The following is a 15,717-nucleotide window of genomic DNA, read 5'->3' as shown; positions in this document are numbered from 1 at the left end:
GAGATGCCTAGTCTCTATTTGTAGCTGCCCAGTGATGGCGAATACACCACATCCCTGGGTGAGTTGTTTTAATGGTTCATTCCCTTCCCTGCTATACAGTTGCCTCTTATTTCCTGTTGGAATTTTTCTGCCTAAGTCTGTGAAAGTAAAGAACTGTCTGCTATCAGAATTCTCCCCATGTAGGTATTTGCAGACCATGATCAATTCACTGCTTAATCTTTTCCTTGTTAAACTAAATAGATTGATCTCCTTTAGCTTCTCACTGTGAGGCAGGTTTGACCCTTTCCAATTTTTCAACATTCTTTGTAAAGCGTGGACACCAAACCTGGACACTGTCCAGTTCTGGTTTCATCAAGAGCAGTATACAGAGGTAATATCACCTCCCCACTTCTGCTCAGTATGCCCTGTGTAATGATTTTATATTTGCTTGCTAATCGGTGAAAGCAACTGAATAACAATTAACCAATTTTAAATCCATTAAATATGGGCTACAAAATTATATCATATAAAACTAATTTTTAATCAGAATGTTGTGTGGGACTACATCTCATACCTTACTGTCTGTTATGTCAAAACAATTACCTTTACCAAACAAACTGTGATCTCAGAAATTATATCAAGTGGATATACCCAGACAATCCAGGAAGTTTCTGGAAAGTGTAGGGGACAATTTCCTGGTGCAAGTGCTGGAGGAACCAACTAGGGGAAAAGCTCTTCTTGACCTGCTGCTCACAAACAGGGAAGAAATAGTAGAGGAAGCAATAGTGGATGGGAACCTGGGAGGCAGTGACCATGAGATGGTTGAGTTCAGGATCCTGACACAAGGAAGAAAGGAGAGCAGTAGAACAGAGACCCTGGACTTCAGAAAAGCAGACTTTGACTCCCTCAGGGAACTGATGGGCAGGGCCGGCTCCAGAGCCCAGCGGGGCAAGCACCCGCCTGGGGCGGCCCTTTCCCGGGGGGGTGGCAGGCTGAGCCGGCGGACCTGCCGCAGTCATGCCTGCGGGAGGTCCACCGGAGCCCCGGGAGCAGCGGACCTGCTGCAGGCATGACTGCAGAGGGGACACTCGGCCGGCGGCTCCAGTGGACCTCCCGCAGGCATGACTGCGGACAGTTCGCTGGCCCCGCGGCTCGGCTGGACCTCCCACAGGCATGCCTGCGGCAGCTCAACCAGAGCCACCGGACCAGCGAACCGCCCGCAGCTGCGGGAGGTCCAGCCGAGCCGCGCGACCAGCGGACCCTCCGCAGTCATGCCCGTGGGAGGTCCGCTGCTCCCGCGGCTCGGGGGCGCCTCCCGGGCATGACTGCTTGGGGCGGCCAAATTTGTAGAGCCGCCCCTGCTGATGGGCAAGGTCCCCTGGGAGAATAACATGACGGGGAAAGGAGTCGAGGAAAGCTGGCTGTATTTTAAAGAATCCTTATTGAGGTTGCAGGAACAAACCATACCGATGTGTAGGAAGAAAAGTAAATATGGCAGGTGACCAGCTTGGCTTAACAGTGAAATCCTTGCTCGTCCTAAACACAAAAAAACAGCTTACAAGAAGTGGAAGATTGGACAAATAACCAGGGAGGAGTATAAAAGTATTGCTCAGGCATGCAGGAGTGAAATTAGGAAGGCCAAATCACACTTGGAGTTGCAGCTAGCCGGAGATGTTAGGAGTAACAAGAAGGGTTTCTTCAGGTATGTTAGCAACAAGAAGAAAGTCAAGGAAAGTGTGGGCCCCTTGCTGAATGAGGGAGGGAACCTAGTGACAGAGGATGTGGAGAAAGCTAGTGTACTCAATGCTTTTTTTGCCTCTGTCTTCACAGACAAGGTCAGCTCTCAGACAGCTGCACTCTGTAGCACGGTATGGGGAGGAGGTGATCAGCTCTCTGTGGAGAAAGAAGTAGTTCGGGACTATTTAGAAAAGCTGGACGAGCACAAGTCCATGGGGCCGGATGCGCTGCATCCGAGGGTGCTAAAGGAGTTGGCCGATGAGATTGCAGAGCCATTGGCCATTATCTTTGAAAGATCATGGCAATCGGGGGAGGTCCCGGATGACTGGAAAAAAGCTAATGTAGTGCCCATCTTTAAAAAAGGGAAGAAGGAAGATCCAGGGAACTACAGGCCAGTCAGTCTCACCTCAGTCCCTGGAAAAATCATGGAACAGGTCCTCAAGGAATCAATCCTGAAGCACTTAGTGGAGAGGAAAGTGATGAGGAACAGTCAGCATGGATTCAGCAAGGGCAAGTCATGCCTGACTAACCTAATTGCCTTCTATGATGAGATAACTGGCTCTGTGGATGAGGGGAAAGCAGTGGATGTGCTATATCTGGACTTTAGCAAAGCTTTTGATACAGTCTCCCACAGTATTCTTGCCAGCAAGTTAAAGAAGTATGGGCTGGATGAATGGACGGTAAGGTGGATAGAAAACTGGCTAGATGGTCGGGCTCAACGGGTAGTGATCAATGGTTCCATGTCTAGTTGGCAGCCGTATCAAGTGGAGTGCCCCAAGGATCGGTGCTGGGGCCGGTTTTGTTCAATATCTTCATTAACGATCTGGAGGATGGTGTGGACTGCACCCTTAGCAAGTTTGCAGATGACACTAAACTGGGAGGAGTGGTTGATACGCTGGAGGGTAGGGATAGGATACAGAGGGACCTAGACAAATTAGAGGATTGGGCCAAAAGAAATATGATGAGGTTCAACAAGGACAAGTGCAGAGTCCTGCACTTAGGACGGAAGAATCCCATGCACTGCTACAGACTAGGGACCGAATGGCTGGGCAGCAGTTCTGCAGAAAAGGACCTAGGGGTTATGGTGGACGAAAAGCTGAATATGAGTCAACAGTGTGCCCTTGTTGCCAAGAAGGCTAATGGCATTTTGGGTTGTATAAGTAGGGGCATTTCCAGCAGATTGCAGGATGTGATCATTCCCCTCTATTCAGCACTGGTGAGGCCTCATTTGGAGTACTGTGTCCAGTTTTGGGCCCCACACTACAAGAAGGATGTGGATAAATTGGAGAGAGTCCAGCGGAGGGCAACAAAAAAGATTAGGGGGCTGGAGCACATGACTTATGAGGAGAAGCTGAGGGAACTGAGATTGTTTAGCCTGCAGAAGAGAAGAATGAGGGGGGATTTGATAGCTGCTTTCAACTACCTGAAAGGGGGTTCCAAAGAGGATGGATCTAGACTGTTCTCAGTGGTAGAAGATGACAGAACAAGGAGTAATGGTCTCAAGTTGCAGAGGGGGAGGTTTAGGTTGGACATTAGGAAAAACTTTTTCACTAGTAGGGTGGTGACGAACTGGAATGGGTTACCTAGGGAGGTGGTGGAATCTCCTTCCTTAGAGGTTTTTAAGGTCAGGCTTGACAAAGCCCTGGCTGGGATGATTTAGTTGGGTTTGGTCCTGCTTTGAGCAGTGGGTTGGACTAGATGACCTCCTGAGGTCCCTTCCAACCCTGAGATTCTATGATTCTATGATTGAGGTAATTTTTCAATTTTTCCAACTAGCAGCCTTGTGTATTCTCCCACGCTACCTCTTATATGTGGAAGTAGTTCCCTGTAATAATTCACAAGACCACTACATTATTCTCCTTTTAAATCTCCCCTTAAAACCCACTTATGCTGTGGTGTTTTGTAAACACTTGGCAATGGTCAGGCAGCTGCTGTGTTGTGAACACATACCACTACTGATCACCACAACTGGCTCACAGTTGCCTGGTGCTTCCCATCTGTTTGTTATATCCACCTGCTGTCTCTTGTCTTAACCTTAGATTATAAACTCTGGGGCAGGACCTGTCTTATTGTTGTGTTTCTAAAGTGCCTGGCATACTTGCACCTTGGCTGGGATAGGTGAGTTAGAATGAACAGGGCCACCATAGACACCTCAGGCTGTGGAGATGCAGAGGCTGGTCAGATTATTTGTTGAGTGAGATATTAGGCAGGGAATTGTCTTCCAGAGAATGGGGTAGAAGCCCCCCTGCTCAGAATGGTTAGGACTGGACAGAGTCCTGGGAAATAGACTGTAGGGATGGATCCTGTTGTGGGGCCCAGGAGAAGGACTCACTGATAGTGGAAGGAAGGGGGTAGGTCTGGGAGGCAGGGGCAAAGGACCCTCTCTGCAGGGGATCTGCAGCATCAGTGAGATGCAGATGCTGTTGCTGAATCCAGCTGTCTCCAAAGGGCCTGTCAGAGCCACACAGAGTTTCCATGATTGTAAACATTCTTGTAAACAAATTAACAGAAACCATATCCTCCTCCATCTCTCCCCCGCCCCTGCAACAGCCAATCACACACAGCCCTAGGATGGGCCTCGCATTCAGGGCTTCAGTATGGGCCTGACCAAAAACTGAAGGATGGGAACAAGCAGGAAGCGCCCATCAGCAGGAACCCTGTGTGGTCATTCAGCAGGCCAACAGAGGAGAGGCAGCCAGATGGTTGGCTCCATGCCTGCACTAACCTTTGGAGAGCCTTGTCCAAACCTGTCCTAGCAGCAATGTGCTAATATAGCTTCTCTGGGACGAGGCCACAGGAATGGTTCTACAAAGCCAAAGTATCAGTTCCCATCACCCAGGCACCATTGCAGGGACATGGTTAAATGGTGTGACCCTAGTGCAGAGGCAGTCTCACCAGGAGAACAGTGCTGCTACCCAGATAGTTGAGGGTAATGCTGCTCCCTCTCCCTGGAGCTCTGGGACTCTCATAGGCCTAGCAGGTGCCTGATTTCTTCACTTATTTTTAATCTCCATCTGGATGCAGGAAGCTGCTGATGGCTGGGAACATCCGGGAATTAGGGCCCAAGCACATCCTGGCGGGATTTCCTGTTTGTGACTTCACCATCAGAAACTCCAGCATAAGAGATTAGGGTAGGCAGGAGCCTGACACCCAAGGGACCCGGCTGGGCCTCCTGACTGGTTACACCAAACCCCAATTCAAGTGCCAAATTCCATCTACCAGGAAATAGTAACAGGCCAGGCCTTTCCCCCTGGGTCATGAGGGGCAGCGTGGCACCTGGCCACAGTGCCCTGCCAAGGGGCAGAATGTGAGGGGCAGTGCAGCCCCCCCAGTGCCCTGCCAGGGGGCAGGACATTGGGGGGCAGGGCTACCCCTCCCCCACCCTCCTTTCTAAAAGTCCAAATACAAAAGGCAGGTCCCTTCTATCCACTGTGGTGTGGAGAGGCTCAGAGATTACTGGAGAATGATGCTCAGGGGGAACCAGCTCAGTCCTGCTCTAGAGCTGGGAAAGTCAGGCAGGGTCCCTGGCTGTGACTCACTTTCTCTCAGGACTGTAGACACAACCTATGAGAAGGGCACCTGGCCCAGCCAAGCCCACTCCAGCCAGCCGCTATCCCTACTACCCACCTCACCTTGGGGCCATCCTGCGGCCAGGGAGCAGTGGATCCAAGTTACTCCCATACTGGGCCCTATGCAGCAGGCCCCATCGAGGGCCACCAAGAGCGGGGTTGGGCCCTGGTGAAAAAACTTTTTCGGGCCCCCCATCAAGGGGCAGACTGACTAAACAGGGCCAATGAAGCTGGGGAAGCCAGGCCTCGGTAATTTCTACCGGCTTCCCCAACTTCTCGTCAGCCCTGCCCCTCCCCTCACAGTCCCTTCTCTGCTCCTCCCTCCCTGCCCCCTCATCCTCCCCATCCCTTCTCTGCTCCCCCCCAGGGGCGGCTCCAGGCCCCAGCACGCCAAGTGCGTGCTTGGGGCGGCAAGCCGCGGGGGGCGCTCTGCCGGCGCCATGAGGGCGGCAGGCAGGCTGCCTTTGGCGGCTTGCCTGCGGAGGTCTGCTGGTCCCGTGGCTTCGGCGGACCCTCCGCAGGTAAGCCGCCGAAGGCAGCCTGCCTGCCGTGCTTGGGGCGGCAAAATGCCTAGAGCTGCCCCTGCTCCCCCCGCCCTGCCCAGCCCCCTCCCTTGACCATCCCATCTCTGCTCCCCCCTCCCTCACTATCCTGTCTCTGTTCCCCCTCCCTGCCCCCTCCCCTCACTGTCCCTTCTCTGCTCCCCCTCACTGCCCCCTCCCCTCACTGTCCCTTCTCTGCTCCCCAACCCCCTCCCTCACTATCCTGTCTGCTCTCCCCTCCCCGCCCCCGCCCTCACCATCCCATCTCTGTTTCCCTATCCTGTCTGCTCTCCCCTCCCTGCCCTCACTATCCCATCTCTGTTTCCCCTCCCATCACTATCCCTTCTCTGCTCCCCCCTCCCTTCTCCCTCCCCCTACCTGTCCCTTCTCTGCTCCACCCTCCCTGCCCCCATCCCATCTCTGTTCCCCGGCCCCGCCCCGCCGGCAGCCCCCAGCCCAGCTGTGCGCGGTTCCCTCTTTCCCCTGGCCTGGCTCCCGGTGGCGCGATGAATCGTGCAGCCTGGGGAGGGTGGGTGGAAAGAAGGGAGGGAGCGAGGCGGTGAGGAGGGAGCGGGGGAGGGGGGCAGCCGGATCGGGTTGCAGCAGGAGCCTGCGCTCCCAGCCCAGTGCGGACCCTGCGGCCCCGGCTCCCGAGCAGCCAGCGGAGCTCGGGGACGGAGGCAGCGATCCATGCAGCGGGCACCGGCGCTCGGGCAGCCGCGATGGGGAGTCGATGCCCGGCTCCGCAGGGGCGCTGTGCCGGGCGCGTCGCGGGCTGTGACTGAGCAGCGGAGCCGGACGGGTGTAAGTGCTGAGCGCTGGGGCCGGACTCCTTGGTTCTCCGACCCCGCACCCCCCCCCTCGCCGGCTCCCCGACCCCCCCCCCCCGCTCCCCAACCCCGCCCCCACCGGCTCCCCCGACCCTGCGCCTCCCCCGCGGCTCCCCGCACCCCCCCCGCTCTCCGACCCCGCGTCCCCCGCTCCCCCGACCCTGCGCCTCCCCCGCGGCTCCCCGCACCCCCCCCGCTCTCCGACCCCGCGTCCCCCGCTCCCCCGACCCTGCGCCTCCCCCGCGGCTCCCCGCACCCCCCCCCCGCTCTCCGACCCCGCGTCCCCCGCTCTCCCGACCCTGCTCCTCCCCCCGACCCTGCTCCCCCCCCGCGGCTCCCCCCACCCCCCCCCCCGCTCTCCGACCCCGCGTCCCCCGCTCTCCCGACCCTGCGCCGCCCCCGCGGCTCCCCGCACCCCCCCCCTGCTCTCCGACCCCGCGTCCCCCGCTCCCCCGACCCTGCGCCTCCTCCGCGGCTCTCCGCACCCCCCCCGCTCTCCGACCCCGCGTCCCCCGCTCTCCCGACCCTGCGCCTCCCCCGCGGCTCCCCGCTCCCGCCCCGGCTCTCCGACCCCGCGTCCCCCGCTCCTGCGCCTCCCCCCTGGCTCCCCGCCCCCCCGACCCTGCGCCTCCCCGATCCGCACCCCCCGGCTCCCTCCCCGGCTCCCCGCACCCCTGCAACTCCCAGTCCCGCGCCCCCTGCCTTTCCCCCAACACGCCCCCCGGCTTGGCGTCGCGCAGCGGGCTGCGCCCAAACACAGCGGGGCCGGCCGCTTTGTGCTCTCCTCCTGCGGGGACTGGAGCAGGCTCCCGCACTGCTGCCGCGGACCCCAGCCAAGTCTCCGCAGCCCTTCCCTCATTCCCGGCCTCCGCTCCGCATCCCTCCCATGGCCCAGGTACCCGCTCCGGAGGGGTAAGAACGAGATCCCCGCCCCCGTCTACACGGTCACGGCCTCTCCGATAAATTCTTGCTGTGGAAACCGAGCGCTTTGTTCTGCTTGGCAGTGCGAGACAATGGGGTGCGGAGCCTGGAAGGGGGGTGCATGGATGAGGCGGGGGTTGCACATGCTGTGTCTGGAGGAGCAGCGGCTCCAGAGGGTCCCCGTGTCTGGCTTCGGCCACGCTCCGGGAACGTGTCAGGCCACTCGGGCGCTTTGGCTGCGCAGGCTGCGTGAATAGAGAGGGTGTGGGAGAGACTGAGAGTGTGTGTCTGTGCACTAAACAGCTGTGAGGGTATAAAAGCTGTGTGTGCAAGACACTGTGTGTGCCAGCTGAGTGCAGTGGGTGTGGGTGCACCAACTGAGTGTATTGTGTGTGAGAGAGACATTGTGTGTGTGTCTGTGTATGCGCGTGCCCACTGAGTGTATTGTGTGTGTGAGAGAAAGACATTGTGTGTGTGAGACAGAGAGAAAAACACATACTGTATGTGTGCATGAGCCAGCTGGGAGTGTATTGCGTCTGTGAGAGCAACACTGTATGTGTGTGAGACACTGTGTTGGGAGTGTATTGCGTCTGTGAGAGCAACACTGTATGTGTGTGAGACACTGTGTGTGTGTGTGTGTGAGAGAGAGAGAGAGAGAGAGAGGATTGTGTGTGTGTGTGCCAGCTGGGAGTGTATTGCGTGTGTGAGAGAGAGAGAGAGAGAGGATTGTGTGTGCGTGTGCCAGCTAGGAATGTATTGCGTGTGTGAGAGCAACTCTGTGTGTGTGTGTGTGTGTGAGAGAGAGAGAGAGAGAGAGAGAGAGAGGATTGTGTGTGCGTGCGCCAGCTGGGAGTGTATTGCATGCATGACAAGGCTGTGGTACACTATCTGAGAGGGTCTGGAGTGCGGGTGGGTGTTTATCTATGGCTGCTCCAGAGCCAGCCTTTGCTCAAGGCATTTGCAGTCCCAGATTGCTGGTAAGGGAATTGGAGGGGGGGCAGTATACACAGTAATGGTAGGGAGATGGGGTCATGCTGCAGGCAAGGAGGAGCCGGGGAGAGGCTAGAAGGGGGAGCGGTGGAGAAGGTCGGGGTGCAGGCCATGGGGGAGCCACGTAGGGACTGGAAGGAAGGGTGTAAGAGAGGGTGTCAGGCCATGAGGGAGCTGGGTAGTAGTTGGAAAGGGGAGCAGTGGATATGGGGTCATGCTGCAGAGCAGGAGGAGATGGACAGGGGTTGGAAGGGGAATTGGAGTATATGGGGCCGGGGTGCCAGCCGCGTGCCAGCTGGGTAGGGATTGGGAGGCAGAACCACTGCCAGTCATTGATGGGCTTTGTCTGGCTTTGAAAGCTAGGAGTTTAAAGTTGTGGGTACAGGGGAGCCCTGAAGACTAGGACTCAATAATATTTTTACACATGTAGGGACCTCCTAGACTTTAAGGCCAGGAGGGACCATCATGATCATCTAGTCGGTGGGCAAGACTCACCAGGAGATACCTGGAAAAGAATTCTCTGTAGTCACTCAGAGTCCTCCCTTTGCAGCCATCTTCATTGCATGGTCATACCCTCTGTGCCACTCCCTTCGCTGTCCTTCCAATAGGCGTAAGTGGTGCCCAATTCACCATTCCTGGTAGATGGCACTTTGAGTAAATCTACACTCGAGCTGGACACATAATTTCCAGCTCGGGTGGACACACCCACTCTAGCTCTAATCAAAATTCTAGCGTGCTAAGAATAGAAGTGGTGCAGTGACGGCACAAGCAGCAGGACGGGCTAGTCATCTGAAGCAGGATCCTGTCTGAAATCCTGTGTACATCTTCAGGGGGTTAGCCAGTCTTGCTGCAGCTACACTTCAGTTTTTAGCATGCTAGCTCAATCAGAGCTAGTGTGAATATGGCTACCCGGGCTGGAAATTACACTGGAGGTCCAGTGTAGATATACCCCTAGACACACCAGGAGACAGAAAATTCTGCAGCTGGATGGACAGTTAAATGTGCTCTCTGTTTTCCTGCTGTTTCCTTCCCCTGTTCGTTAATAACTCCCTTCTCCTTCCCCTGGGCCTGTATCTCCCAGTACCTCTGATATGCCAGCCCTGTGCCAGGTATTGGAGGCCACAGGACATGAGTGAAGCTGGAGGTGCTGTTGCTTGGGGGAATCCAGTGCATTTTAGTCCAGAACACAAACCTTGCTAAAGACCCATCATCTCCCCTGCCTCTTTCCCTCTGCACCCCTCCCCAGCTCTGTGGTCTGGAATCCTGGTGTGGCGTGGTGGGGGGTGCTGCTGGCTAATGGCTTTCTGCAGGGTGGCTGAGTCTGCCATTGGTTTTATAGGGAGCTCAGTGCCTCGGGAAGGGAGGGGAGTGAGCAAGCGAGCGAGGCAGCCTGGCTCACATTACACAGGCAGGGCTTGGACCAGCCGCGCCAGCCCCTTGCACTGAGCTATCTGCTAATTGGAAGCAGCTGTTGGGATTTGGTGACTCTGCATCCACTGAGGTCACCGCAGCCTTCCCCACCGGCCTGAGCCTGTGAGGCTCCTCAGGATACAGGTCTGCCCATGCCTTAAACAGCCTGCTCCCATCCTCTACCATGGACAAGCAGGAAGATCCAGCAGCCAGGCCTCCTGGTGGGGGGAGGCAGAAACCCCCAGTCCCCATCCCTACCAGGGCAAACATGAGACAGGAGATATGAGTCTGCACACGCTCCACGCACACCAGCTGCCCTCAATGCCCTTCAGCTTCATTCCTTCCCCAGTCACCCTCCAAATTCACCCAGCCTCTTCCTCCTGGTGCTAATGGGATTTGCTCTCCTGTGCAAACCCAGCTGTTTCAGCAGGGTAGTTCATGGCACACATGGATAACGAGTTTATCCATGTCTCCTTTGGGCAATATGGAGTTTAGTTTACCTACTTCTGTTTATATCACAACAGCATTGAGCCTTGGTCCCTCTGTCACTCTCCAGCTCCCGCTCTCTCCTTTGACTTCCATGGGACAGACCCCCTGCTCCCCACCTGCCTAGCCTCTGCCAAGGGCCTAAACCCAGTGCTCCGCTCCCATTGTCCTTAGCCTGACTCAGCATGGCCCCAGCAAGCCAAGATTGGGTCACTTGAGACTTATTGCAGGCCAAGGGCCTAGCCTGTCTCAACTGCCAGAAACTGTTGCCCCATCCACACATACAGCCCACTGAACCACCCCCACTCTGGGTAAGTATCATTATCACTGCTTTAGCAGGGGGAAGTGAAGTGATTTTTCAAGGCCATTCAGTGACTCAGTGGCATAAGTCCAACTTGAAGCCAGTGCCAGGATATGAGTAAGTCCCACTGACTTCTTGTATCCTGTTGGGAGATGATCGAGCCCCAGGAACCAGGCCCCTAGAGCAGTGGTTACTAAACCATGGTCCATAGAGAAGCATGGGGTCCTGGGGCACCGGCTGCTCCTCTATGTGTCCAGATATTAATCTGTGTTTAAAGAAACTGCACGTATAGGAAATGTTCACCTAAAATCGCTTTCCATGTTAGCAATTGTTGCAGCTTACAGGGAAGATCTTTGTACTAGGACAGTTCCACTTCAGGAGCTGGGAATAGAACCCAGGAGTCCTGACTCTCTGTGCCCCTGGAAAGGCTTAATACTGCTATGGGGTGCTTCAGCCAGTCCAGTCACATCCATCTCCCCAATCACACACTGTTGTAGGGTGCTTTATCTCCAGCTGGAAGCCAGCAGCCCCCATCTCCATCCCTGAATTCAGGGAAATTCCTGCCGCCCCATGTCTGACATGAGCAGCTCCTGAATGTGGTTATGGGACCAACAGCAAATGCTTTCAAGAGAGTCCAAGTATGAGCTCATGCTGACGCCATCCCTGCAGACCACTAAGCCCTGCTTCACCAGGGGCTAAGAGCAGCACGGGGGCTTGTGCGCCTTGATGAGCTTCCTGACTGCTAAGTCGTTGTGTCTGCTCCTGGGGAGCGTGAGCAATGCCCAGGGGGCCAGGCAGCCTTCAAGCTGTAGGTGTTAGCGGCATCACATCCACTCCTCCCCTGCCCATCCCTCTCTCACTGCTGCAGTGAGCTGAAGCTACAGTAGGGGGAGCGAAGGGGCCAGAGAGCCAAGAAGCAGGGAGAAGGAGACAAAGGAGGAGTGCAAGCGGCAAAGGGTGTGTGGGACAGGGAGAAAATGCACGGAAAGCCAGGGCAGCTGTGGGGCTCACAGTCGGCTGCCACATTCCCACTGTGCTGTAACCATCCTGGCACGGTGTCCACTCAGGGGCATCTCAAATCTGTGTCAGGATAAAATGATGGGCCACTTCTGCTCCAGAGGGACCAGGTTTTAAGCTGGGCAATCTCTAAATGGTAGATGTCTGCTGGGTGGTAGAGCTCTGCTGATTTATTGGCCACTGGGGCATGAGCCCCCGTCCAGCTCTGCTGCACAATGGCACCTTCCAGTTGATACCAGGTTTGGCGCCCCCATTTTTCACACTTAACCCCTTTTTTCCCCCAGGGGAGTGCCCTGAGAGGGCCTGTCAACATCTCTCCCAGGCTGATACCATGTGCTCCCCAGGTCATTGGCATGTGAGAGCCAAGGGACCACACCTGGTAATGATGACATTGCTTAGTGCCCTGGCAAGCTGCAGTCCTGGGCACCAGCCCCTCTGGAACCCTTCCAGAGCCTAGGACAGACCCAGCCTCAGAAAGCTGACCCATCTATATTCATTTACAGAGGGGGAAATTGAGACACAGACAAGGGAAAAGCCTGCTCAAGGTCAGGGTCAGCACTTGGAATAGAACCCAGCGTCTTTGTGACCCCGCTGCAGAGCCGCTTGCCCGTTGCAGTCAGGAATTGTGATTCCATGAGGGATGGCTCTCAGGAAGAGCACAAGCTGCAATGGGAATGGTCACTTATAGTGTATAGTACAAGCCTGAACTTCTTGTTAGCACTATAGCCTGCCTGGAGCTGGACATGCAGCCCCAGAGAGAGCCCCAGGCCTTCTCCTCAGGCACCAGCAAATGCTTCTGCTCCTCTGTGTTGCCCTGGTTTTACTCTTTCTCCTCTGGGTCTAATTTTACCCAACGACCTCTTTGTCTCATAGGCTCCCTGCTAGAGGGAAAGGAATCAGAGCAAGAAGGCTGGGGTTACCTGGCAGGGCTCCCCTCCTCCTTATGCTTTTCCTGTCCTTTGCTTGCTGCTCCCCTCCTGACCAGCCTCCTCTGATCTGCATTCCTTGCAGGATTAAGGAGCACAAACTGAAAAGGAGACCGAGCCAACCTTCACCCCCATCCCCAGGGCCTCGGGGAGTTGTTGACGATGGGGTGCCTGAAAAGGTCAACCCAGCTGCTGCTGCAGCTGCTGCTACTTGGGGGCCTGAAGCCAGGGCAGGGCTCTACTGTGCTGGGCACCCTGGATTTACAGATAGATGAGGAGCAGCCAGCTGGCACCATCATCGGGGACATCAGTGCTGGACTGCCCCCCAGCACCACTGCCTACATGTACTTCATCTCCGCGCAGGAGGGCAGTGGCGTCACCACAGACCTGGAGATAGATGAGAACACAGGCATCATCAAAACAGCCCGTGTGCTGGACCGAGAGAGACGGGACCGCTACAGCTTCATTGCTGTCACCCCTGAGGGCATTACAGTGGAGGTAAATGTCCAGGTGAATGACATCAATGACCATGCACCAGAATTTCCCAAGCACCACCACACCTTTCAAATCCCAGAGCACACCCACATTGGCAGCAGGTTCCCCCTGGACCCAGCCTTCGATGCTGACAGTGGCCTGCTGAACACCCAGGGTTATGTGCTCAAAGGGGAGAATGTGGGCCAAGCCTTCCGCCTGGAGACACGCAGGGGCCCCAATGGGGTCCTGTACTTGGACCTGGTGGTCAGCAACGTCCTGGACCGGGAGAACTGCTCATCGTACTCCCTGCTGCTAGAGGCCTATGATGGCGGCTCCCCTCCCCGCAGCACTCAGATGACTTTGGATGTGGCCATACAGGACATCAATGACAATGCACCTGCTTTCAACCAGAGCCGCTACCACACCCTCATCTCCGAGAACCTGAAGCCAGGCAGCAGCATCCTGCAGGTCTTTGCCTCTGATGCAGATGAGGGTGACAACGGGGCTGTGGTGTATGAGATCAACCGTCGGCAGAGTGACCCTGACCAGTACTTCACCATCGACTCCAGGACGGGTGTCATCAAGCTCAACAAGGGGCTGGACTATGAGATGAGGAAGGTGCATGAGCTGGTGGTGCAGGCACGGGACAAGGCCATGCACCCAGAGGTCACCACAGCCTTTGTCACCATCCATGTGCGCGACTACAATGACAACCAGCCCACCATGACCATCATCTTCCTGAGCGAGGATGGCTCACCACAGATCTCCGAGGGTGCCCAGCCCGGCCAGTATGTGGCACGCATCTCTGTCTCGGACCCCGACTATGGTGAGTACTCCAACGTCAATGTCTCCCTGGAGGGGGGAGACGGCAAATTTGCCCTCACCACCAAGGACAATATCATCTACTTGATCTGTGTGGACCAGCTGCTGGATCGGGAGGAGAGAGACTCCTATGACCTGAGGGTGACGGCCACTGACTCAGGGACCCCTCCGCTGCGGGCAGAGTCGGCCTTTGTGCTGCAGGTGATGGATGTCAATGACAATCCACCACTCTTTGACCAGCAGGAATACAAGCAGAGCATCCCCGAGGTGGTGTACCCAGGCAGCTTTGTCCTGCAGGTGACAGCCCGTGACAAAGACCAAGGTCCCAATGGGGAGGTACGGTACAGCATCCTACACAGCCAGGACACCCACTCCAACTGGTTCACGATCGACCCAGCCACAGGCATCATCACCACCGCTGCCTCCCTGGATTATGAGAAGGACCCCCAGCCCCAGCTGACAGTGCTGGCTATGGACAGAGGGACACCTGTCCTCTCCTCCACGGCAGTAGTGCATGTGGCCCTGCAGGACATCAATGATAATGAGCCTGTGTTCAGGAGCAACTTCTACAATGTATCCCTGAAGGAGAACACACCCGCTGGGACCTGCTTCCTACAGGTGAGGGGACAGCTGGACAGATGGAGGACACCCTGGGGTGCAGGGTGGGGGTGGCCGGGCTGTGGGGTGGCCAGGCAGGGGGAAAGGCTTGGAGTGGAGGGTAGTCAGGCAGGCGGAGAGGTGAGGGTGGCCAGGCATGGGGAGAGGCGTGGGATAGAGGGCGGGAGGTGGCCAGGCAGGGAGAGAGGCCTGGGGTACAAGGCAGGGGGAGGTGCCTGGGGTACAAGGCAGGGGGAGTAGCCTGAGGTACAAGGCAGGGGTGGCCAGGCAAGGGGAGGGGCCTGGGGTTCACAGCAGTCGGATGGTCAGGCAGGAAAAGTGATCAAGGCCAGTGGTGGGGGATATTATACGTGGGCAGAGGGAGGGACGTGGAGGGCAGAGAAGATGGGGGGCAATGGGAGAGGAATCAGGGCCTGGGGTGGATGAGTGGGAGGAGCTGACCTGGAAGGGGAAGGGGTCAGGGACTAGTAAGTGTATGGGTCAGAGTGGAGTCCCCCCACACACACCTTGTGTGGGGTTAGGCAGCAGGGCCTGGGATGGGTAATTTTATCAGTATTACAATGGCATTTAGAGCCTGTGACTGAGATCAGGGACCCCCTGGTGCTGGACTGGGATTTGACTTCCATGAGTGTGTGATTAGTGTCTTTGAGATACATGGAGCTTCTTCAATCTGTCAAAGTTGGTCTGTTCAGAGCTGGGAAAGGAACCCAGGAATACAGACTCTCAGTCCCCTGCCCTCATCACTGAACAGTGGATACTCCCTAATAATAATCTAGGAGCCAGCGTCAGTGCTCAGTACTGTCCAAATCCCTCACAAATCCCTGAGACAGCGCATGCTGGGGACGGGATGCTGCTGCTTTGTGTGCCTGCAGCCAGCCGGGAGAGAAATGAGAGGTCTGGGGTGAAGGGTGGATGAAATCTGCAGGTGCAGTCTGGGATGAGAGATGCAGGGGGGCTGCTCCGGGGTCAGGAGCAGAGATGGGCAGAGGGAAGGGATTTTCTCCATAACATGGCAAGTCCATGGAGGGGGAAATACGTGAGAAGCCAGTGGGGGAGGTGTCTGTCTGACGTGAGTAAGGGGTGGTGCTGCGGGGA

At 56.3% G+C, this 15,717-nt stretch overlaps 1 protein-coding gene across 2 annotated transcripts in view; it reads left to right on the top strand.

Annotated features, from left to right (window-relative positions):
• Positions 1–15,717, top strand: part of DCHS1 (dachsous cadherin-related 1) — a 158,817-nt gene that overhangs the window by 17,164 nt on the left and 125,936 nt on the right. The window contains exons 1-2 of one of the 2 annotated variants that reach the window (XM_045025224.1): positions 6,418–6,631; positions 12,794–14,622. In XM_045025224.1, the coding sequence (XP_044881159.1) occupies positions 12,871–14,622 (1,752 nt within the window). In that variant the 5' untranslated portion in view covers positions 6,418–6,631; positions 12,794–12,870. Of the gene's footprint in view, positions 1–6,417; positions 6,632–12,793; positions 14,623–15,717 lie in introns of those variants that run through there. The other variant, XM_045025235.1, reaches the window with a different exon arrangement.

This window comes from Mauremys mutica, chromosome 1, assembly GCF_020497125.1.
Source record: "Mauremys mutica isolate MM-2020 ecotype Southern chromosome 1, ASM2049712v1, whole genome shotgun sequence".
Taxonomy (NCBI): domain Eukaryota; kingdom Metazoa; phylum Chordata; order Testudines; family Geoemydidae; genus Mauremys; species Mauremys mutica.
Note: the sequence above shows the minus strand (reverse complement) of the source record. Positions and strands in the feature narration are given on the sequence as shown.